At 39.5% G+C, this 24,617-nt stretch overlaps 1 protein-coding gene across 1 annotated transcript in view; it reads right to left on the reverse strand.

Moving 5' to 3' along the window:
- Nucleotides 1–24,412, reverse strand: part of LOC141156737 (putative ferric-chelate reductase 1) — a 93,585-nt gene extending 69,173 nt beyond the window's left edge. The window contains exons 1-4 of the mRNA XM_073643065.1: nucleotides 24,228–24,412; nucleotides 7,578–7,773; nucleotides 3,206–3,339; nucleotides 165–256 (exon numbers count right to left, since the gene is read on the reverse strand). Coding sequence (XP_073499166.1) covers nucleotides 165–256; nucleotides 3,206–3,339; nucleotides 7,578–7,773 — 422 coding nt within the window. The 5' untranslated portion in view covers nucleotides 24,228–24,412. The remainder of the gene's footprint in view (nucleotides 1–164; nucleotides 257–3,205; nucleotides 3,340–7,577; nucleotides 7,774–24,227) is intronic.
- Between the last annotated feature and the right edge of the window lie 205 nt (nucleotides 24,413–24,617).

Consider the following 24,617-nt stretch of genomic DNA (forward strand, 5'->3'; position numbering starts at 1 on the left):
GAGTGGTGCCGAGCCCAGGCTGTTTTTAATTTACACTGGGAAATATAGCAATTGAGAAAAGGTTAACTGAGTGGAAGACAACACCTATAATGTACAGCAAATATCAGCCAAATCGAACCTGCATTTTATTATATTCAATTGACCCCAGGTAAAAGAATACTCACTTAAATATTACTCTGCTGACTGATGCTGGTGCCACCCACCGTGCTGAGATGCTGGATTTGGTGCTTGAATCTTTATGGGTAACAGTGGAATTCTGGGGAAGACAACAAATATACCAACAAACAGGTACTAACTTACAGAGTACTAAGTATAGCAGATAGCACTAGGATTCACAAGTAGACTTGATTATGGTTCTCCTGATGAAGAAATTAGTCCAACTTTGAAACGTGTTCAGAATAAAACACTTTTTAATTCAATCTGCCTCATGTCTGTTGGATCCTATTGGAATTTTTCAGTGAGGGCAGATCACTCCCATCCAAGCAGTCATCTACACGGCAGACTTCTCTGTCCCTGGGGGTACTGCAGCACCTCAGTTGTGGGTATATCACAACCCCAAAAGGATAGCAGCTTTCTGTTATCTCACCTTTATTGTCCTCCGGATAATACCCTATTTGCGCTTATTGTCTCCCTATTTATCACATGATTAAAAACAGACTAGCTGAATCCTACTAAGCTCCATGTAGAAACAAGAGGTCAATTTTCCCTGCATGAGTCATCACTGCAAAAATCACTGGCAGGGGGAGGAGCAGCTGGGTCAGGAGTTGAAGAAGGGGATGACTCATGCCAGGAAAAGAGACTTCCTGTTTTTACATGGAGAAGACAAATAATAATTAGCATGGTAGAAAGGCAAAATGAGCAATTATAAGTACACAGTGCTATATAATATGACGACTGCAATATATTAAGAGGCTAAAAACTTTTATGGGAGGAGGAGAGCTTCTTTAATGATGGAATCAGGTGAGTATCTGTCTCATGGTGCATAACTGGATAAAAAGGAAATCCATAATATCTATTGGTATTAGAATAATTTTCTGTAAAAACAAGAGTATTCCAAAAGACCACCTGCGTAGCCCCCATATTCTGGGATTGGCAGAGAAATGCCAGGAAATTAGAGTTTCACACAATCCTGCAATCTTTAGACCATAACACTTGAAAATGAAGTTCTTCCTATAATAAGACTGACCATAAATTTCTATTATTGCAGTTTCTAAAAGTGCATATGAACATCATAATGGATGGACCCCCACTTGGGACCCTCTTTACGAACCAGAGGGTTGAAATTTGACTCTGCTCACTCTGAAAATAGTTCATGTACAGTCATGGCCAAAAGTTTTGAGAATGACACCAAAATTATATTTTCACATGATCTGCTGGCCTCTGGTTTTTATTAGTGTTTGTCTGATGTTTATATCACATACAGAAATAATTGCAATCATATTATGAGTACCAATAGGTTATATTGACAGTTAGAATGAGTTAATGCAGCAAGTCAATATTTGCAGTGTTGCCCCTTCTTCTTCAAGACCTCTGTAATTCTCCCTGGCATGCGCTCAATCAACTTTTGGACCAAATCCTGACTGATAGCAGTCCATTCTTGCATAATCAATGCTTGCATTTTGCCAGAATTTGTTGGTTTTTGTTTGTCCACCCGTCTCTTGATGATTGACCACAAGTTCTCAATGGGATTAAGATCTGGGGAGTTTCCAGGCCATGGACCCAAAATCTCTATGTTTTGTTCTATGAGCCATTTAGTTATCACCTTTGCTTTATGGCAAGGTGCTCCATCATGCTGGAAAAGGCATTGTTGGGCGCCAAACTGCTCTTGGACGGTTGGGAGAAGTTGCTCTTGGAGGACATTCTGGTACCATTCTTTATTCATGGCTGTGTTTTTAGGCCAGACTGTGAGTGAGCCGATTCCCTTGGCTGAGAAGCAACCCCACACATGAATGGTTTCAGGATGCTTTACAGTTGGCATGAGACAAGACTGGTGGTAGCGCTCACCTCTTCTTCTCCGAATAAGCTGTTTTCCAGATGTCCCAAACAATCGAAAAGGGGATTCATCAGAGAAAATGACTTTGCCCCAGTCCTCAGCAGTCCACTCCCTGTACCTTTTGCAGAATATCAGTCAGTCCCTGATGTTTTTTCTGGAGAGAAGTGGCTGCTTTGCTGCCCTCCTTGAAACCAGCCCTTGCTCAAAGAGTCTCCGCCTCACAGTGCGTGCAGAAGCACTCACACCAGCCTGCTGCCATTCCTGAGCAAGCTCGGCACTGCTGGTAGTCCGATCCCGCAGCTGAAACAGTTTTAAGATACGGTCCTGGCGCTTGCTGGTCTTTCTTGGGCGCCCTGGAGCCTTTTTGACAACAATGGAAGCTCTCTCCTTGAAGTTCTTGATGATGCGATAGATTGTTGACTGAGGTGCAATCTTTGTAGCTGCGATACTCTTCCCTGTTAGGCCATTTTTGTGCAGTGCAATGATGGCTGCACGTGTTTCTTTAGAGATAACCATGGTTAACTGAAGAGAAACAATAATACCAAGAACCAGCCTCCTTTTAAAGTGTCCAGTGATGTCATTCTTACTTAATCATGACTGATTGATCGCCAGCCCTGTCCTCATCAACACCCACACCTGTGTTAATGGATCAATCACTAAAACGATGTTAGCTGCTCCTTTTAAGGCAGGACTGCAATGATGTTGAAATGTGTTTTGGGGGTTAAAGTTCATTTTCTGGGCAAATATTGACTTTGCAAGTATAGTAATTGCTGTTAAGCTGATCACTCTTTGACATTCAGGAGTATATGCAAATTGCCATTACAAAAAATGAAGCAGTAAACTTTGGAAAAATTTCTATTTGTCTCATTCTCAATACTTTTGGCCATGACTGTATTATCATTGATTTTAATGCACTTGGGACAATCAGTTGATTAGAAGGCTCTTTGATAATACAGTACTTTAGATGAATTGACATTTTGATTCATTGAAATACTTTTGAATTTACAGTGTTGCATAGATGGACCATCACAACTGTCTGAGCACTTTGTCACTAACATTTTTGATGGTTTCTCACTATTTACAGATTTTAGTATCTCTCTAATCTCTTACACCATTAATCCTAAATAAAATGTAAAAAAAAATGGAAGTTGGAAGATAATAATATTATGTCATCCTGATTACATACATCTAGACAAAGTCATATATACTCACAACATTGCCACAATTGAGATTTTGTGAATTTGGAGCTGTCACAATGAATTGGCCAACAATTTCATTTCCAAGGATAGTGCGAGCTTGCAGGAGAAATCCTTCGAAATGTATTCCAGGATTTGCCTGTAGAGTGACTTCAAGTAGTTGGAATAGTGATTACATTTATATGCCTTGTCCAATAGTTTAAACATTATTACTATACACACATATATATACACACACACACATACACACCATATTCATTTCTAACGGTAGGTAAAAAAAACAAAAACACTTTTTTTCCTCATTTACAGGGACATTTTCCAATTGCAGTATAAGGCTGTGTGCCCACGATGCGTTTAAGCGTTTCCGCAGCGGCAAAAACGCTGCAGAAACGCTTAATAAACGCATGGTAGCAGGACTGCCATGTTCCCCAATGATAATCCGCATGTGCTGTGCACATGCTGCGGAAATTTCCGCTGTGGATTATCATTTTGGAAAAAAACGCAGCGCTACCAATTATTTTGCGGAAGTGCTGCGTTTTCGCCGCCATTGACTTGCATTAGAACGCATGGATTCTGCTTCACTAGATAAGCCCATGCGGAATAAATGCGTTCAATGTGCGGATGGTACCCAGCTCTAGAGGAGAGGGGACTCTCCTCCGGACCTGGGTACCATAGAAACTGTGTAAAAAAAAAGAATAAAATAAAAAATAAATATGATACCTTCTGACGGCCCGCGGTGCGCTCCTCCTCCCTTGCCGGCAGATTGCGGTGGACTGAAGGACCTGCTCTGACGTCATAGTCATGTGACGGGTCACGCGACGCTGACGTCGGCAGGTCCTTCAGTGTACCGCGATCTGCCGGCAGTCAGCACCGAGCGAAGCAAGACTCCGGGGGCCATAGGAAGGTAAGTATAGATTTATTTTTTATTTTTTTACATTCTCTCGGGTCACACTACATAAATCCATGCCGTTTGCATGGATTTATATAGTGTGACCAAGTTGTCAAGCACTTTCCAAGTGATGCTAAAATCGCTTGGAAAGCGCTTGTCAACCTGCATGCAGAAATGCATGTGAAGAACGCTTTACTTCCGCATGTCCCTGGCAGGAAAACGCATGTACAATCCGCATGTACAATCCGCATGTACAATCTGCATGCATTTTTTCTGCCAGGGAGATGCAGAAACGCTCAGGAAAAAAAGTCCGGAGCATTTCTGCATCGTGGGCTCATAGCCTAAATGGGAAAGATTTTATTTTACTATAAGAGGATAAGGTTTGTCTACATAATCACACAACTTTCTAAATGTTTTCTGAACGCCAAAGAAATCATTAGTTCACTGCAATTCATATGGACAGGTTCGAACAAGATGGAGTATATTCTACGCTGTGTTCCAAATTATTATGCAAATAATATAATTTCTCAGATTTTCCCAAATTACCTATATGAATTGCAGTCATTGTAATTTTCCAGTCAAATAACTATTAGAGTACAATTGAAAGGTTTTTGTACAAACTGCCTATGATAACAGTATATTTTTTAAAAAATAAAAAACTCAAACTGCACTCAAAATGCGTGTTCCAAATTATTATGCACAGCAGAGTTTTCAACCTTTTAATTTTAATAAAGAACAAAAAAATTGTCATTTTTGAAATTATAAGCATTAGCAGGTTATTACAAACTGAAATCAAACAGTTTGCAACTCAAAACTTTATTCTAGGTGATGTTACATTTGCACATAGGACCCCTTGTTCGAAAGGAGCTTCTGAACTCTCTCGTCCATTGAATTTGTCAGGTTTTGGATGGTTTCTGCTTTAATTGTTTTGCATGAAGACAGAATACCCTCCCAGAGCTGTTGCTTAGATGTGAACTGCCTCCCGCCATCATAGACACTCCTTTTGATGATGCTCCAGAGGTTCTCAATGGGGTTGAGGTCAGGGGAGCATGGGTGCCACACCATAAGTTTGTCCCCTTTTATGCCCATAGCAGCCAGAGATGCAGATGTGTTATGTGCAGCATGAGACGGGGCATTATCATGCATGAAATGATCTCGATGGTCCAGATGGATGGAGTGGAGGATGGCTGGTTGATGGACACCCCATGCAAACACGGATACGGCGCTAACAAGGAGGAGGTGGAGTAATGTTTTGGGCTGGAATCATGGGGAGAGAGATTGTCGGCCCTTTTAGGATCCCTGAAGGGGTAAAGATGAACTCCATGATGTATGTTGAGTTTCTCAAACAGCACTTCCTTCCATGGTTCAAGAAGAAGAACCGTGCATTCCGCAGCAAGATCATTTTCATGCATGATAATGCCCCGTCTCATGCTGCACATAACACATCTGCATCTCTGGCTGCTATGGGCATAAAAGGGGACAAACTTATGGTGTGGCACCCATGCTCCCCTGACCTCAACCCCATTGAGAACCTCTGGAGCATCATCAAAAGGAGTGTCTATGATGGCGGGAGGCAGTTCACATCTAAGCAACAGCTCTGGGAGGGTATTCTGTCCTCATGCAAAACAATTGAAGCAGAAACCATCCAAAACCTGACAAATTCAATGGACGAGAGTGTTCAGAAGCTCCTTTCGAACAATGGGTCCTATGTGCAAATGTAACATCACCTAGAATAAAGTTTTGAGTTGAAAACTGTTTGATTTCAGTTTGTAATAACCTGCTAATGCTTATAATTTCAAAAATGACAATTTTTTTGTTCTTTATTAAAATGAAAAGGTTGAAAACTCTGCTGTGCATAATAATTTGGAACATGCATTTTGAGTGCAGTTTGAGTTTTTTTATTTTTTTAAAAATATACTGTTATCATAGGCAGTTTGTACAAAAACCTTTCAATTGTACTCTAATAGTTATTTGACTGGAAAATTACAATGACTGCAATTCATATAGGTAATTTGGGAAAATCTGAGAAAATATTATTTGCATAATAATTTGTAACACAGTGTAGTTGTAGAGAGATTCCTTGAAATAATAATTAATTCATTATTAGCAAATTATAGAATTCCATGTCTTCTACCTTCTAACTTTTATTATTGCCCATCATCTTCTTAAGTTAAAGGGGTTGCCCACTACTCTGACAACCCCTTCTAAAATACTACATTCCCCTTTGTAAAATAAAAACTATCCGTACTGGATACAGAGAAATCTATTGGGGAGAGTCTAACCTACATCCAGAAGACATATTTTTCTTTCTTATTTTCACCTACAGTATTTCCAACTACCCTCCTACTAAAATATTGAATTCGAAGAAAGGATAAAGCTGTTGTAGATGAACATTATTACAATTTCAGTGATAATAATAATAATAATAATTTTTATTTATATAGTGACAACAAATTCCGCAGCACTTTACAATTAAGCGGGGACATGTACAGACAATAAATTCAATACAATTTAAGACAGTTTAAACAGTTACATTAGGAGTGAGGTCCCTGCTCGCAAGCTTACAATCTACAAGGAAATGGGGGGACACAATAGGTGAAAAGTGCTTGTTATTTCAGGTCTGGCAATTATAATAGGTATTTTCATATAAAGCTGCATGATCCGGTCATCAGCCTGTATGTTTAAGTGCAATAATCAAGTACCGAGTGCAGTTATTGTGTGCATGGAGGGTGTGGAGACAGATGAAGAGTAGGGAACAGATTCTGAATAATATTTAGAAGGAGGGAACAGGGGAAAGTTAATTTACTGAGTAGTTGAGGTGGTAGGCTTGTTTAAAGAGATGGGTTTTTAAAGCGCGCTTGAAGACATGGGGGCTAGGCATCAGTCGGATCGCCTGGGGTAGTGCATTCCAGAGAACTGGCGCAGCACGAGAGAAGTCTTGGAGACGGACGTGCGAGTTTCGGATTATGGGGGATGTTAGTCTTAGGTCATTTGTAAAACGGAGGGCACGTGTAGGGCGATAGACAGAGATGAGAGAGGAGATATAAGGCGGTGCAGAACTGTGGAGAGCTTTGTGGGTGAGAGAGATGAGTTTATATTGGACTCTGAGGCGGATGGGCAACCAGTGTAATGACTGGCACAAGATGGAGGCATCGATGAAGCGGCTGGACAGAAATACGACCCTGGCTGCCGCATTCAGGACGGATTGGAGAAGAGAAAGTTTGGTAAGAGGAAGACCGATCAGACGAGAGTTGCAGTAGTCCAGACGAGAGTGAATAAGAGCAACAGTAAGAGTTTTAGCAGTTTCAAAGGTGAGAAAAGGTCGGATTCCGGAGATGTTTTTAAGATGCAGGTGACAGGTAATAATTTCTATAAACTATTAAATTGTTTATTTGGTTCTGATATTTGGAAGAAAAGACAAAAATGAGCACCATCTATGACTTAGTTAGAAAGCTTATCTGGATGTAGATTGAGTTAGGAAAACAATATATGGACTTACCTGTGATTTCATCTGCTGGCCTGTACGAGTAGCTGGAAGCAGAGACATTGTATGGTGGCACTGTTGTCTGTGGTACTGTTGTGCCATGTTCTGGCTTCATTGTGTCACATGCTTTATAGACTAGTCCATTGCTATATGTGGATACGTGTGAAGCCAAAAATCCAAGAATCAAGAATCCAAACATGTAAATTTTCATCTGACAGAAAGATGCAAATTAAAATATTGGTACCACATTTGTCAGTGGAGAAATGCATTATTTATTGGCTACACATTACTAATAAACTATATCAGTAAAAGGGGTTCTCTTTAAAAAAAAGTGTTCCCCAAAAGCGTTTATACTTCTAAAATAAACAGTGCAAGTATTCACATTGCCTTGGTCCAGCGAGGGCTCTCCGACACTGCTCTGGTGTCTGTTTTGGCTGCAGTGATGAGGTCACGTTGACATCGCACACCACCACTGCCAATCACTAAGCATAGTGGCTCTTCTGATGTTGATGGCACAAGCCGCTAAGCTCAGGGATTGTCTGCAGTGGGGATATGCATTGTCAACGTGGTGGGATAGCTTTCATGATATTTTTGATTAAATGCAATGTTACTAAGAACCCTATTTTATTTAAAAGCACTTTTGCTTTTTATTTATTTATAGCAGGTTTTATTTTCATTTTGCTTCTTGTAATTTTTGTTATGATTTATGGCCGTTGTGAACATGCATGCATACCAACTTAAATCAAGCTCAAATTTTGTGTTTTTTCTTTGTATTTTTTGTATTCTGTGCAAATCAGGGTGTGGCCTCCCTTCCTAGAGCTGGGAATTACATTTAAATAGCTTCCCAAGTCTGGTGTCCACAGTTCTGGACCTGGTCCTTTGTCTTCCCTTATTCACAAACTGAGGTTAACTTTGATACATGGTAAGGTTTTTAATACTAGACCGAGTAGGACTATCCCGAATGGGTTCACCTTGCCGTTGGTGGGATAGCTTTCATACTATTTTTGATCAAAAACAGTGTTACTAAGAACCCTATTTTATTTAAATGCACTTTTGCTTTTTATTTATCTACAGCAGAATTTATGTTCATTTTGCTTCTTTTCGAAGCTCAGGGATTGCCTGCAATGTCAATGTGATGTGACCACTGCAGAAAAACCAAGAGGAAGGTGCTGCATAATATATCCCTAATATTCTAAAGATTCCATTATAATGTAATGTTGCATAGGGACCCCAAAGGCTTTGAGGGTCCGAGACGTCAATATAAGAAGGGTAAGGATGAAGAATAATTAGATCAGGAGCTGCAGAACCATTTCAGCAGTGCATATGAATAAGTTGGCAATGACATGGCTTTCGAGTCACACGCCACACAACTACTTTACAAAAGATTTCACCATTTTTTTTTTTGTCTGGGTGAAGCTTGGCACTGCTTACATGCTGGGGACTGTAACAATAGCTTATTCTGGTGAAACCTGGTGTTTATCAATAATGCAACCCACATAAGTCAATGGGATCTTTTGGATGCTGGTGGTATTTTTTGTGCTACAGACCAGGCAGTGCATTGGCTTTCCAATATAAATGAAAACCACGATGCAAGTGTGATGTGAGCCTTAGTCTAATGCCTGGGAAACTGCACCTTTTTGGAGTGCTGATTTATTTTAACTAATCAGACCTAGAAAAAGTCTCAGTGAAGCCTTAGGCATATGGGTGCATTTACACTTGAGAACTAGTTGCATTAAATAGAAGCCAAAGAGAGGTCATTTAACCCCTTTACCCCCGAAAGCTGTTTGCACGTTAATGAATAGGCTAATTTTTACAATTCTGACCAGCGTCACTTTATGTGGTAAGAACTCTGGAACGCTTCAATGGATCCCTCTAATTCTGAAAATGTTTTTTTCGTGACATATTGTACTTCAATCCTAAGTGATCCCCCCCCCCACAGTCAATTCTTTCGTATAAGAAGGAATTGTACGAGAGAATGTGATTATGTAGCTCAGTCTAAAATCCTAAAAAGAAAAAAAGATGCCCAAAAAATGTGATAAATGGCGCATACAGGGACAACAAAATAAAAACACAGGAGGAATGTCTAAAAGGAAAAAATATGAAGGGGGATAATTTGACTATTGGTAAAGAAAAAAGTGATGACCGCTGGAAATTGAATTTTATGACAATATTCAATAGGGGAAATAAAGTCATATGTGCTTTCAAAATATTGGAATATCTTGAAGCGTGACCCTGTTTTGGGAAAACATCTCCCTGATAAACCAGGGATTACATACAGAAGGGGGAAAACTTTGAAAAGTTTGGTGGCCCCCATTAAATTAAAAAACCTGTCGGATTTAAAAAGAAAAAACATTAATAAAAGTAAGACTAAAATTTTATGTAGTGTTTTTCAAGGAACCAGAGTTTTTAAATGCAACTCCAAAAAATGTTGTACCTGTGGGATCCTAGATCACGGGGCTAAAACTATCAAATGCAATAATACCAGTGATGTCTTTGAGATCTCACCAAGACTCACCTGTAGTAGTGATCATGTTGTATATGTCATCACATGCAGTTGCGGTTTGCAATATGTGGGACGCACTGTGCAGACACTGCAGTCCCGCATCAATGGACACAGAAATAGAGCAAAAAAACTGCTTTTTAAAGCATAGTCTATCAAGGCATCTACTAATCAAACATAACACAATTTTTAACATAAAATTAACTCCGGTGGAGCAGATACCCTCTGGTGTTGCAAATAGTAATGTTCTTTTAAACCGGAAATAAATGTTTTGGATATATCGTTTGGGAACATTATATCCAAATGGATTGAATGATATCATAGAGAGAGTTTAAGGCTATGTGCCCACGTTGCGGACCTGAAGCATATTTTTTACGCTTCTCCCTGGCGGGAAAATCGCATGCGGATATTACATGCGGTTTTCCCGCCAGGTAGAAGCGTTTGTGAGGCGTCTTTGCATGCATTTCCGCATGCGGGTTATCAAGCACTTCTCCAAGCATCACTTGGAAAAGTGCTTGATAACTTGTTCAGAATGGTAAAAAATAAAAAAATAAACTTTATACTCACCTTCTGATGCATTCTCTGCCCCGTCCGGAGTCTTGAGCGGCTCACGCTGTTGTGTGCAGGACCTGCGGTGACGTCATTGAGTCATGTGGTGGGTCACATGACTCAATGACGTGGCAGGTCCTTCAGACAACAGCGCGATGGAGGGAAAACATCAGAAGATAAGTATAAACTTTATTTTATTCTTTTTTTTACAGGTTCTTTGGTACCCAGGTCTGGATGAGAGTCTCCTCTCATCCAGACTTGGGTACCATCCGCACATTGATTCCGCTGCGCTTCCGCAAAATTAATGAACATGCTGCGGATTTTTGACCGCAGCATATACGCTGCGGAAAAATCCGCAGCATGGGCATTGACATTGCGGAATGCCATTGGGGACCATGGGGTGCGGATATACATGCGTTTTTCAAGCGTTTACGCTGCGGAAATTCCGCAGCATATACGCTTGAAAAACGCTACGTGGGCACACAGCCTTAACGGTGCTTTTTTTTCTTTTTTAAAAAATTTTTGAATTTTTTTTTTTTCTTTCTTGCATCCATGTTGTTAACAATGTGGTTTGAAAGGTTGACCAGTTAGTGGGTGTGTTCCTGAACCTGGTCCACACCCTAAATCAAGTTTCTGAGGCTGGGATAAAAGGTTTGCTACCATATATAAGTGTGATTGAATTTTAAACTAGTAGGATTTGTACTGTGCTTTTATGATACCTGAAGAAGGATATATATTGTATCCGAAATGCGTTGTATCTCCTCTAGTTTAACTTATCAAATAAAAAAAAAAAATAATATCATCTTTGGATGTGATTTCTGGGAAGTACTGCCGTTTATAGGCTGGATATACTCTTCTTGATTTACTCATCCTGTGTGAGCCTACGTGTGGCTCTTTCATTTGGATCTACCCAAGGCAAGCTGCAAGCCCTGTCCATTGAAAAGTATCCCAGAGGGATTTTTGAGGATACACAATCTAAAGCCATGTTAGTCTTCTATCAGGTGAGTGCATGAAATTATGCACCCATCAAAGATTATAATATTGTGTTTACACACTTGGGGCGCAGCGATTTGTCTATTCTTCTCTCCCAAACAGGTTTTTTTGTATATTGTACTTCATGATAGTAGTAAAATTTATTTGATATGACTGGCGTTTATTTGTGAAAAATAAAATTGGAAATTTGGCAAAAATGTTGAAAATTTTGCAATTTTCATGCTGTTAAATCAGAGAGATATGTCACACAATATAGTTAATAATTAACATTTCCCACATGTCTACTTTACATCAGCACAATTTTGGAACCAAATTTTTTTTTTATTTTTCTGAAGTTATAAGGGTTAAAAGTTGACCAATGATTTCTCATTTTTACAAAAATTTTAAAAAAAAAATTTTTTTTTTTTTTTTTTTTTTTTTAGGGACCACGTCACACTGCGGGGCCTTTATGACAGAAAATACCCTTTATGACAGAAAATACCCAACAGTGACACCATTCTAAAAACTGCACACCTTAAGGTGCTCAAACCCACATTCAAGAAGTTTATTAACCCTTCACGCGCATCACAGGAATTTTTGGAATGTGGAACAAAACAATGAACATTTAACTTTTTTTTTCATAAAAATGCTACTTTAGACCCATTTTTTTTTTTTATTTTCGGAATGGTAACAGGAAAAAAATGACCCCCAAAATTTGATGTGCAATTTCTCCTGAGCATGCAGATACCCCATATGTTGGGGGGAAAACCACTGTTTGGGCGCACGGCAGGGCTCGGAAGGGAAGGAGCGCCATTTGACTTTTTGAATGTAAAATTTGCTTTAATAATTAGCGGACACCATGTCACGTTTGGGGAGCCCCTGATGTGCCTAAACAGTGGAAATCCCCCACAAGTGATCCCATTTTGGAAATTGGACCCCTTTAGGAACTTCTCTAGATGTGTGGTGAGCACTTTGAACCCCCAAAGTGTTTTACAGAAGTGTATAACCGAGCCGTGAAAAAAAAAAAAAAAAAAAAACCACTTTTTCCACAAAAAATTAGCTTTTAGCCCCAATTTTTTTATTTCCACAAGGGTAACAGGAGAAATTGGACCCCAAAAGTTGTTGTGCAATTTCTCCTGAGTATGCTGATACCCATATGTGGGACAAAACTGCTGTTTTGGTGCACGTCAGGGCTCGGAAGGGAAGGAGTGACATTTTGGAATGCAGACTTTGATGGTCTGCGGGGGTCATGTTGTGTTTCCAGAGCTCCTGATGTGCCTAAACAGTGGAAATGCCCCCTTTTTGGAAACTAGACCCCCCCCCCAAATGAATTTATATAGATGTGTGGTGAGCACATTGAACCCCCAGATGCTTCACATAAAATTCTAATGACTTGTGAAAATAAAAAAATCAATTTTTTTCCGCAAAAAAATGTTATTTTAGCCCCAAAAAAATTTCACAAGGGTAACAGGAGAAAATAAACCCCAAAGTTTGTTGTGCAATTTCTTCTGAGCATGCAGATACCCCAAATGCGGTTGAAAACTACTTTTGAGGCACAGTGCAAAGCTCAGAAGGGAAGAAGTGCCATATTGGAGTTCATATTTTGCTGGGCTGGTTTGATGGTGCCATGTCACATTGGCAGAGCTCCCAAGGTGCCAAACAGCAGAACCCCCCCCCCATAAGAGACCCCATTTTACAAACTACACCTCTCAAATGAATTCATCTAGAGGTGCAGTGAGCATATTGACACCACATGTGCCTCACAGAATTTTACACCATTGGGCCATGAAGAAAAAATAATTATATTTTTAACACCAAAGTTTTGTTTTAGCCCCAGATTTTACATTTTCATGCTTGGAAATGGGTAAAAATGGCACCAAAATTTGTCACAATTTTTGCTGAATGTAGAAATACCCCATATGTGGCTATACAGTACTGCTTAGCACTCCATCCTTCCCGAGTCTCGCCGTGTAGCTGTCTGCCTCCTGCTCCTACGTAATTCAGATGAAACCACCGCGTAATCCATTCACTATCATGAGGCAGCAGAGTTTGACCTCTTTCACACGTCAGTGTGTCCTGTACGTGTGGTGACAGTTTCCACGTGTACCGGAGACACATACAAACGCAGACCCGTTCAAATGAATGGGTCTGTGCACATGTCAGTGTGTTTCCACGGATCGTGTGTCCGTGGGCAAAACATGTTATGTCAGTTTTTTTCGCGCTGTATGGGCCGCCAAACGTCCCACACAGATGACATCCGTGTGTCATCAGTATGATACGTACCGGCACCTGGAAATCAGTGTACAGTTAGCGCTGTTCACAAGCACCTGGTGTTGAATGCTGCCCTCATCACTGTCCCCTGCTTGCACTGCGATCAGCGTGAACAAGGGACAATGTTGAGAGCAGTATTCAGCTCCCGCTGTGTCCTGGTGTAAAAATAAGAATAAACTAAAAAAATTCTTATACTCACCTGTCCGAAGATGTCCCCCGCTGTAATGCCCCTGATCGCTCACACAGTTGCTAGGGAGTATGACGCACTCCAGCGAGCGAGCCCCGTAGCTGCGCTGAGCTCAGTGATTGACAGTAGACCGCTCGCTGAGTGAGTCATTCTCACCGGCTCCTCGGCGTGAGCAGTCAGATGGGTTACAACAGGGGACATCTCCGGACAAGTGAGTATAAAGATTTTTTTTACTTTATTCTTATTTTTACATGAGGACACAGCGGGAGTAGAATACTGCTCTCAATATTGTCCCTTGCTCGCGCTGATCGCAACGCCGGCAGGGGACAATGATGAGGGCATCGTTCAGCACCTGGTGCTTGGGAACAGGTGCACATGGTTGCCACACAGGTGCACACATATCTCCGGTACTGGAAATATCAGAATGATTGAGACTGGCTTTACTCTGAATTCCATCGGGCCTCTGTTTAGTGGTGTCCTTTTTTTCAGAGGTTCACAAAACTTTGGCCGACGGCACTTTTATGCACGCCTAACAAAAAGACGGACATTGTGGGATCACAGGCCAGACTATGTCCATGGTGCTTCCATCTGCCTCATTATAGGGAATCTTCCGCTGGGGGTTTCGTCTGAATCATGTATTTTAGAAATTTAGATGGAAACCCTGGAGTAAACGCTCAGTGCAGAGGCAGGATAAATGTGAGCCGAGCCTTACTGTGATCTTTGGGAGGCAGAATGAACAAATCAGCAGCAGGGGAAGAATTGGTTTTATTAATTTTTAACGCCGTTCCTCGTGTGATATAAGTGATTAGACAACTTTATTCTTCGGGTTGGTGCAATTACAGAGATACCAAATTTATATTGGGTGTTTATGTTTTGCAACTGCCACACAGTAAAAGACGTTTTTTTTTTTTTGCAAAGTCTAAGTTTTGCATCACCATATTTTGATATTTTGAGAGCTATAATTTTTCCATGTTTCGGCCAACAGAGTCATGTAAGGGCATGTTTTTTTGTGGGACAAGTTGACGTTTTTATTGGTACTATTTTCGGGCATGTGACATTTTTTGATCGCTTTCTATTATGATTTTTGGGAGGCAGAATAAACAAAAACTAACGATTCATTAATTGTTTTTGGGGTATTTTTTTATGCCGTTCCGCGTGTGGTAAAAGTGTTCATAGTTACATAGTTTATAAGGCCGAAAAAAGACAAGCGTCCATCCAGTTCAGCCTATTTCTTGTGCACTGCAGCTATTCCGCAGCGTTGATCCAGGGGAAGGCAAAAAAAAAAAACCATGCGGTATAGGCCAATTTACATCATTGAGGAAAAGTTCACTTCCCGACACCAATCTTGCAGTCAGATTAAATCCCTGGATTAATTAACTAAGCATAAGATGTAATTCTATTGTTCTCAAGAAAGGCGTCCAGGCCTCTCTTGAACTCATTAAGTGAGTTGGACATCACCACTTCCTCTCCCAGAGAGTTCCAGAGTCTCACGGCTCTGACCGTAAAGAATCCCCTTCTATGCTGGTGCAGGAACCTCCTTTGCTCCAGACGCATAGTGTGCCCCCTCGTCTTTGTCACCATCCTTCGTATAAACAGGTCATGGGAGAGATCTCTGTACTGCCCCCTGATGTATTTATACATGTTTATGAGGTCTCCCCTAAGCCTTCTCTTTTCCAACGTAAATAGGCCTAATTTTGACAACCTCTCTGGGTATTCTAGTCCCTCCATTCCCTTTATTACCTTAGTCGCCCTCCTTTGTACCCTCTCTAGCTCCAATATGTCTTTCCTGAGCACCGGAGCCCAGAACTGTGCACAATATTCTAAGTGCGGCCTTACCAGCGCTTTATACAGAGGAAGAACAATGTTCTCATCATATGCCCCTATTCCTCTTCTGATGCATGCCATGACTCTATTTGCCTTCGCAGCTGCTGCCTGACACTGGGCACTCCAATTTAATTTGCTATTAACCAAGACGCCCAGGTCCTTCTCCATGTCAGATTTCCCCAACGGTTTCCCATTTAATATGTATGGGTGACTGCTGTTTTTCTTTCCCATGTGCATGACCTTACATTTATTGGCATTGAACCCCATTTGCCATTTTTTGGCCCAACTCCCCAATTTATCTAAATCCTCCTGTAGCTGTGCCCTATCCTCATCTGTATTAACTACTTTACAAAGTTTAGTATCATCTGCAAATATTGCTATTTTACTATGCAACCCTTCCACTAGATCATTAATAAATATATTAAATAATATAGGGCCCAAGACAGACCCTTGAGGCACCCCGCTAGTAACCCTGACACACCCTGAGCTTACTCCATTGATAACCACCCTCTGCTTTCTATCACTCAGCCAGCGTTATTCTTCAGGTCAGTACATTTACAGCGATACTACATTTATATATTTTTTTTATGCTATGCCGCTTATACACAAACTATTATATAGAAAAAATATATTTTTTGCTTCGCTTTATTCTGAGAGCTATAACTTTTATATTTTTTTGCTGACGGAGCTGTATGGCGGCTTGTTTTTCTTGTGGGACAAGATGACGTTTTCAGCGGTACCATTTTTTTTTTACATTTGTCTTTATAGCGTTTAATTCCACTTTTTGTTCAGTGATATGATAAAGCACCGTTTTTTGCTTCGTTTTGTATTTTACCACGTTCACTAAAGGGTTTAACTAGTGGGACAGTTTTATAGGTCATGTCATTCCGCACGCGGTGATACCAAAGATGTGTACTTTTATTTTTTTGTTTTTTTTTTCATAATATTTATGTATGGGTACAATATATGTATATCTTTAAAAAAATATATTTTTAAAACTTTTTTTTTTTTTACTTCACTTAGTCCCACTATGGGACTTTCACTTTCTGCAGGATGATCGTGGTTATAACGAATAGCAGTGCAGGATCACGGCTATACCGTGTAACCTGTCAGCCCTGCAGACACATGCTAGTTTGATCAAGCACTGCGCATAATAAAACTAGCTTGCTAATGCCTGGTGATCCAGATGTCGTCATGATGAAATCGGGTCACCATGGCAACTATCGGGACCTCCGCAATGACGGCCCGAGTCTCCGATCCAAGAGTAGAGAAGCTTTTATCCCTCTGCTCGCTCACTAAATGCTGTGATCGCAGCATTTAGGGATTTAAAGTGCCGGGAGTGGTACGGGCACTGCTCCTGGCACTGATTGCCAGGTGTCAGCTGTCAGAATCAGCTGATACCCGGCGGCGCTCGCGCAGCTTCTGTGAGGCCGCAATCGCTTTCCCGTAATAATACGTACCTGGTCCATAAGGCCCAGGGCACAGGGACGTATTATAACATAGCATGTTAGAAAGGGGTTAAAGAAAACCTGTCACCTAGTTCATCATGGTCAAACCACAGGAAGCATAAATCTGAGCCTGGCTGCATGATTGAAGGCAGGTATATTTACTCTGAAACACCCTGGTGTTTCAGAGAAAGTATAGTTAAGATACAGCCGGGGACCATAGCAGGAGATGAGACTAGTCTGGCGCCAGCCCTTTCTGGATTCTCGCCGCACCGCTGCAGGTGATTGACAGGTCTACTGCTATGCACAGGGGAGAAAGTATCAACAGTCTCAGGAAAGGCAGAGAAAAACTTGCTACCATAGGAAAGCACATGAAGAAATAAGTGCAAGGTAGAAGTGGCGCTGATATATGAACTGATGAAGACAGCAGGATACATACAGATATAATACTAAACAAACACTTCCACAAGTAAGAAATCTGAAATTTGGATTAGGTAAACTGCATTTAAGGGGTCTGAAAATGAATAAAGATATTAAGATTGCAAAATGAAATTTAGTGAAATCTTAATAACTAAAGATAATCATTAACATATAACTTTAACTGTGTTTTACAATATATTTGTGATCACTAAAGCTGAAGTCATAATTTGTCTGTCCGCAAACAATGACTTAGAAATTGAATTAATGTCAGGTTATTCTAGGAAATCCAGACATACGTCATAAAGTAGCTGAGCTTAATCTATGATAAATGAGTCATATAAAATTACAGTTAGATGAGCCATTTCTAGGGTGTGAAACCTCTTGACCAGATTAGTTTTACAGTAATGTAAATTTGCTTAATAATAACTTCAAACACAGCACGATATTATTAACACATTACTATATCCAACAGCTTTGTGCATCATGTGTTTTATACATATTAACCTTGATTTACTCATAATAAACCTATGTTCTGTCATAAAAAAGACAAAGGACCAGCTAATGAAAACCAAGAGGAAACACAAAAAGAAGGACAAAATATTCATTTTCAATTAGATTGTTAAAACCTACAATTCATCAAAAAGTACAACAAAAAAAGCTTCCATATCAGTTACACAAAAAGTGTACAAAAAGCATTAAAATAAGAAACAAATACAAGAGAATTGAACACAATAGTTAAAGGAGTTTTAACAGAAACCCCTTATTGCAAATAATCACAATACTTAATATAAAATGACAATCACACTGAAAACAGATACAAATAGCCAAATAATTAAAATACTGTATGTAATAATGTGGAGTAAATACAGAAGCAATATTGCAAAAACAATTATACAAAAGTGGAAATTTACTTTAACACCATGTTTTTAGGTACTATATGTTATATTTAAACTATACATAAAAACAACATAGTATTAAAATGTAGCTAATGCTCTGTTTTTGTGATACAGAGCCCCAATCCCTTACAGTTACGGCTGTCTGCATATGCCAGTAGAGAGGTTGAGGAACTTGTAGCATATAGGTCTAAACCAGTGTTTCCCAAACTCCAGTCCTCACAGGTCATGTTTTCAGGATATCAATAATATTGCACAGGTGAGAGAATTCCTGATGCCGTGATGATACTTCAATTACCTGTGCAATACTAAGGAAATCTGGAAAACATGACAATTTGTGTTTTGGGAACACTGGTCTAAACAGTATGCAGTAACCTACCAATATGCCCCTGGTGGTGGCTTCGGGCATCTAAAATCTTTTACATCCATTTAGCAGTTACTCTTAACTGGGTGTTTTGTCTCTTTGGTATGTGTGATTATGTCATGTATTGGGGGCTGATTATGGTGTTGTCACACAGTGCCTTGTGACTATGGGTTCTAACTGGGTCTCTAGAATTAGGGGCGCTCTAGTCTATCCCTGTCCCCTGGATTACTCCTGAAGGTGGAGACACCAGGTTCTCATGCCTTGCTATGCTCCTAAATGAACCCTTATCTGTCCCCCTCACCTACACAGGTAAGTGGGAAGCCAAAGTTTATAGGAATACACTAACCAGACAAACAAGGGAAGATGGACAGGGATAAATGAAAATAACGAATCACACAAAATACACTCCCCAAACAACAGAGTGGAACAGAGGGGAGTTAAAGAAAGGAGAAACTAAAAGGAGAGGATGAAGATGTGCACATAAACAAAACTAAGCAACAACCTCCTGAACAAATCTCCAAGCACCTACTCCCACCACAAACTACACCTCCTACTCCTAACCAGGCAGAAAGAACTAACACTGTCAATCCCTAAGTGCCAGAGGAGAGCATATATAGCAGAGGGGAGTGGCCAACACTGAACAGCTAAGACAATCCAGCTTCAATTGAACAGACTAAATCTAGCACTGCTGGTATGAAAACAACCTGCACTGTTTAATAAGATGGAGAAGTGCTTCTAACCAGTGCAGGAGTTCGTGAAACCAAATGCCGTGATAGTCTGGCCCCTCTCTATCGCGGTAACCCCATGACAAGTGTCTTGATTTTTCTATTTGTCAGATATGGCAGAACCATTGATCCATTTAGTTTATTGATTGCAGCATTTAGACATGTTACTTTTCATCTACTATACTCTATTCTATAACATGCGTAGCCCAAATGTCCAATCTTATGGTAGTACAAACCTTAATAAAGGCTTAAAGCACCAGAATTCTGGTGCAATTTGTTCCCAAAAACGGCTCACATCTTGTCTAACAAGGGTGTATGGCATTGTTGAAAAAGGATTCAGCGTAGTGAAAAAGGAGTGTGGTCTAACATAACACCTTGCACTAAAATTGTGGCGAATATTTCTGGCACAAAATAGGTAAATTAATAGGTGGTATAAACTTAGTCTAGACAGTCTAAATATACGCCAGTTTTATTAAAACAGCATTAAACCCTCTAATAAATCTGGTACATTTTTAGGGTAAGTGCATACTATGTAGTTTAAATTCAGGCAAACCCTCCAAGTAGTTCAAGAAAAAGATGCCTTCGGGAAATGCCGGCTGTGGTTTTTACTGAATTTTTTAATTTTTTTTGCTTCCAATTTTTTTTGTATGAGAGTATAAAATAGTGAGCGGCTTTCAAGTTTAATCTGCAGGAAGAATTGTCAAGTCACATCTTTGGAAGCCTGAAGCAATTAATAGAAGCTCAAAAGACTGAACATTTGCACAGCAAGTCATTTTTAAATTGCAGTGCATATGTTTTATTCTTTTTAGTGTTTGTTTAGCGCTTTTTCAGGTGGGTATGATCAGTAAAAGACATCATGTGCTCATACCCTTAGGCCTCATACAGACGTCACTTTTTCTCACATAGGAAGGAAAACGGACTGATTTATTTTGATCAGGAAACGAGATCTGATTTTTTTTTCATGGACCCATAGACTTACCAAGTGTCGGATCAAAATCGGACATGTCTCCACGATTGTACATTCATCTATACCGCCATCCCCTTATCCAGCACAGCTCAACGTTTATTTTCACCTTCCCCAGTTGCATGTCATCTTTGGCCTGCTTCACTTTGAGCCTGGGGCTTCTAACATCACAATGCGCCAACATCATGACCCGCTTGCATCCCCAAGGTGCTGACTAGGCTCAGGGAGACACTCGTAATGGTGTGACATTACCACATGCACTGCGGCAGCACAATGAGCAGTGATGTCAGAGGCCTAATTAAGCCAGAAGCTCTGGCTCAGAATGAACCTAGCAGAAGAAGATGCACGCAACTGGGGAAGGGAAAGAGAAGAGTAGCAGAGGACCGGTCAGTAGGATGTGGACTGATGAGCATCGTTATTAATAACAACCATTCAATTCAGTTTATTCATGTTGAGGTGCTACCAAAGATCTTTTAAACAAGTTAAAAGATTATTTTATCTGATGAATGAGCATTTAGCTTCTTTGTTGGGCGATCCAAAGCCTGTTTGCACTGCACAAATATCAGGAAACGAGTGTTCCTAGGAATGCTTGTTCACCAGGATCAGGAAAAGTAAATGCACTTTCACGTATGTATTTTATCCATGTTTTTCAACCATAGAACACATAACCATTATAGTTAGTGTGGCAGTTCACATATTTGTCTTCTTTTGTGCCCATAAAAAAAACCCAAAAATAAACAAACATACATTATGGAGATACAGGTGCATCTCACAAAATAAGAATATCATTAAAAAGTTAGTTCATTTCAGTTCTTCAATACAAAAAGTGAAACTCATATATTATATAGAGTCATTACAAACAGAGTGATCTATTTCATGTGTTTATTTCTGTTAATGTTGATGATTATGGCTTACAGCCAATGAAAACACAAAAGTCATTATCTCAGTAAATTAGAATACTTTATAACAACAGCTTGAAAAATGTTTTTAAAATCCGAAATGTTGGCCTACTGAAATGTATGTTAAGTAAATGCACTCAATTCTTGGTCGGGGCTCCTTTCTCATCAATTACTGCATCAATGTGGCGTGGCATGGAGGCGATCAGCCTGTGGCACTGCTGAGGTGTTATGGAAGCCCAGGTTGCTTTGATAGCAGCCTTCAGCTCGTCTGCATTGTTGGGTCTGGTGTCTCTCATCTTCCTCTTGACAATACCCCATAGATTCGCTATGGGGTTAAGGTCAGGCGAGTTTGCTGGCCAATCAAGCACAGTGATACTGTGGTTTTTAAACCAGGTATTGGTACTTTTGGCAGTGTGGACAGGTGCCAGGTACTGCTGGAGAATGACATTTCCATCTCCTAAAAGCTTGTCGGCAGAGGGAAGCATGAAGTGCTCTAAAATTTCCTGGTAGACGGCTGCGCTGACTTTGGTCTTGATAAAACACAGTGGACCTACCACATGACATCGCTCCCCAAACCATCACTGATTGTGGAAACTTCACACTAGACCTCAAGCAGCTTGGATTGTGTGCCTCTCCACTCTCCCTCCAGACTCTGGGACCTTGATTTCCAAATGAAAATTGGAACTCTGGGACCTTGTGGAGTGTGTCAATGACTGCCTTCTGGACATCTGTCAAGTCAGCAGTCTTCCACATGATTGTGGAGCCTACTGAAACAGACTAAGGGACCTTTTTAAATGCTTGGGAAGCCTTTGCAGGTGTTTTTTGTTAATTATTTTAGTTTACTAAGATAATAACTTTTGTGTTTTCATTGGCTGTAAGCCATAATCATCAGCATTAACAGAAATAAACATTTGAACTAGATCACTCTGTTTGTAATGACTCTATATAATATACAGGTTTCACTTTTTGTATTGAAGAGCTGAAATAAATTAACTTTTTGATGATATTCTAATTTAGTGAGATGCACCTGATTGTCCAATTTAGGTTCAAATCACAAATTAAAAATACCCATATAAGTCTATGGATCCTTGAAAAATCACAGACAGCACACGGATGCCACCTTACAACAGACAGAAGCTGTACAATTTTTTTTCTTTCATATGAGAAAATCACTTATGAAAATTGGAGTTTTTTTGGGGGGAGGGGTGCATACAAAAGAAAAAAAGAAAGTCATTTGCATCTGGATAAAACCTCAGTTCCACAGGATTTTAAGGGCATATGAGCATTAATAAGTGTTTAATTTTTTAACTTTACAAGGACCTAGTACCTTGAATTTACAAATTAAATAAAATAATCTGCAAACAGTGCACATGGTTTATTTCTTTCATCTTCAATTGTATTGTGCTGGACTATTTGTGCGAACGGTGGAGAACTTGGTTCAGTGAGTACAGATCCGTAGAGATGAACATAGAAGTACTGTTGTTTTTCTGTAGTCCAGTGACCTGTAGATGTTTCCTGCACATAAGTAGAGTCCAGAACATTTTACCACCACTATTATCAATTAACGAGAATCGAAGATGAAAAGTATCTAAGAAGTTTACATGATATCATGTTGCATCTTGTTGTAGACTGTACAGTACATTAACGTTCATACAAAGTATTAGTTTGGATGTAGCTGTAGACTTTTACTCCAAGGTCAAGATGTTTTTTTTTCTCCCCGATTAAGTTTATTAGGTAAATTAAGTTGCATGCGTCTTTTTCATTGTGTTTTTGACACTGCGGTTTTGTTGGTGTGTCATGTTTTAAATACAATTAAATATTAATACAACTAATTATCACAATACATGGTCATGTGTCCAGAAGAAACTTATAACCCATAAATGAGAGACATGACCCAGAAATTTCAAAAAAATATTAAATCAAGTTTATAGAGTACAAGAGTTTTAAAAAAAAAAATCCAAGTGGGAAATATTCCACATTTAAATATTAAAAACATATATATGATGAGAGGAAAAGTGAATATGATTAGTAAAAAACCCCATCTGTATATTGTGCATATACAGCAAATCACTGAGAGCTACATAAATATAGAAAGTGTATGGATAAAAAAAAAGTATCCATTGTATTAATCATATAAAAAACTGCACTACTCTCAATAGAAAAAAGTGCAAGGTTCATAAATACATCAGTTAATTCCCTAAAGGAAATAATTTAGTGTAGGTGCCAGAAAAACTGCAGCAAAAGAAAAGTATTTGTAATATACAAGAAGTGCCTTATGTTTTAAATTAAGTTGCTTTGTTTTTTTATACTTCCTGATATTTGGCTTTTTTAAAACTTAATTGATATATTCAGATGTGGATTAAATGCATTTTTTTACCAGCTTGTTGTATTTTCCGCATGTAATGCAATTCTATAGGGAAAATCTGCTCAGAAAATTCAGCATTCCCACAAGAGAAATTGGATTTTAAACAAGCACCACAGGTCGGTATATGCAGTTTATTTATTTATTTTGTTTTAAAAAAGCACAGTGGGCATGAGATTTTATAAAGTTCCACCCACTACTTTTCACTAACTATAAAACACTGTTTTTTGCCCAGCATCAAATCATTTTAATCTCATTCTTTAGTCATTTTAAAGATGTCATTCACTCACCTTGTTCACAAAGATAACTATACTTCATCAAGATTGATAAGTTATTAGAACCACAAGGCACCAGATCCAACCATAAACTGCAGATGATCTTGAGTAGCTGCAGCATGTAGATGATCCTCTGTGTGCACTCAGCCTTTTATTCATGTCATCCAACTACAGTCATGATGAAGAGCGTTTAGAAAGTAATGTGAACATTTACCACACCCAAAATCTCAGCAGCCAATTGCTGCACTTAGAATACAAGGAGTGTAATGAAGCAGGTATCTGTTCTACCAGTAAATGTCCCACCCATGGTCTGGACTTAAAATAGTGAATGTGATGACATGGAAAGAAACAGTGAACATGATGAGGAACTTAATAAAAAAAGTAAATAAAAGAGAGGAATCTTAA

Source organism: Phyllobates terribilis, unplaced genomic scaffold, assembly GCF_046119375.1.
Source record: "Phyllobates terribilis strain yellow unplaced genomic scaffold, ASM4611937v1 Scaffold_8__6_contigs__length_399053987, whole genome shotgun sequence".
NCBI lineage: Eukaryota > Metazoa > Chordata > Amphibia > Anura > Dendrobatidae > Phyllobates > Phyllobates terribilis.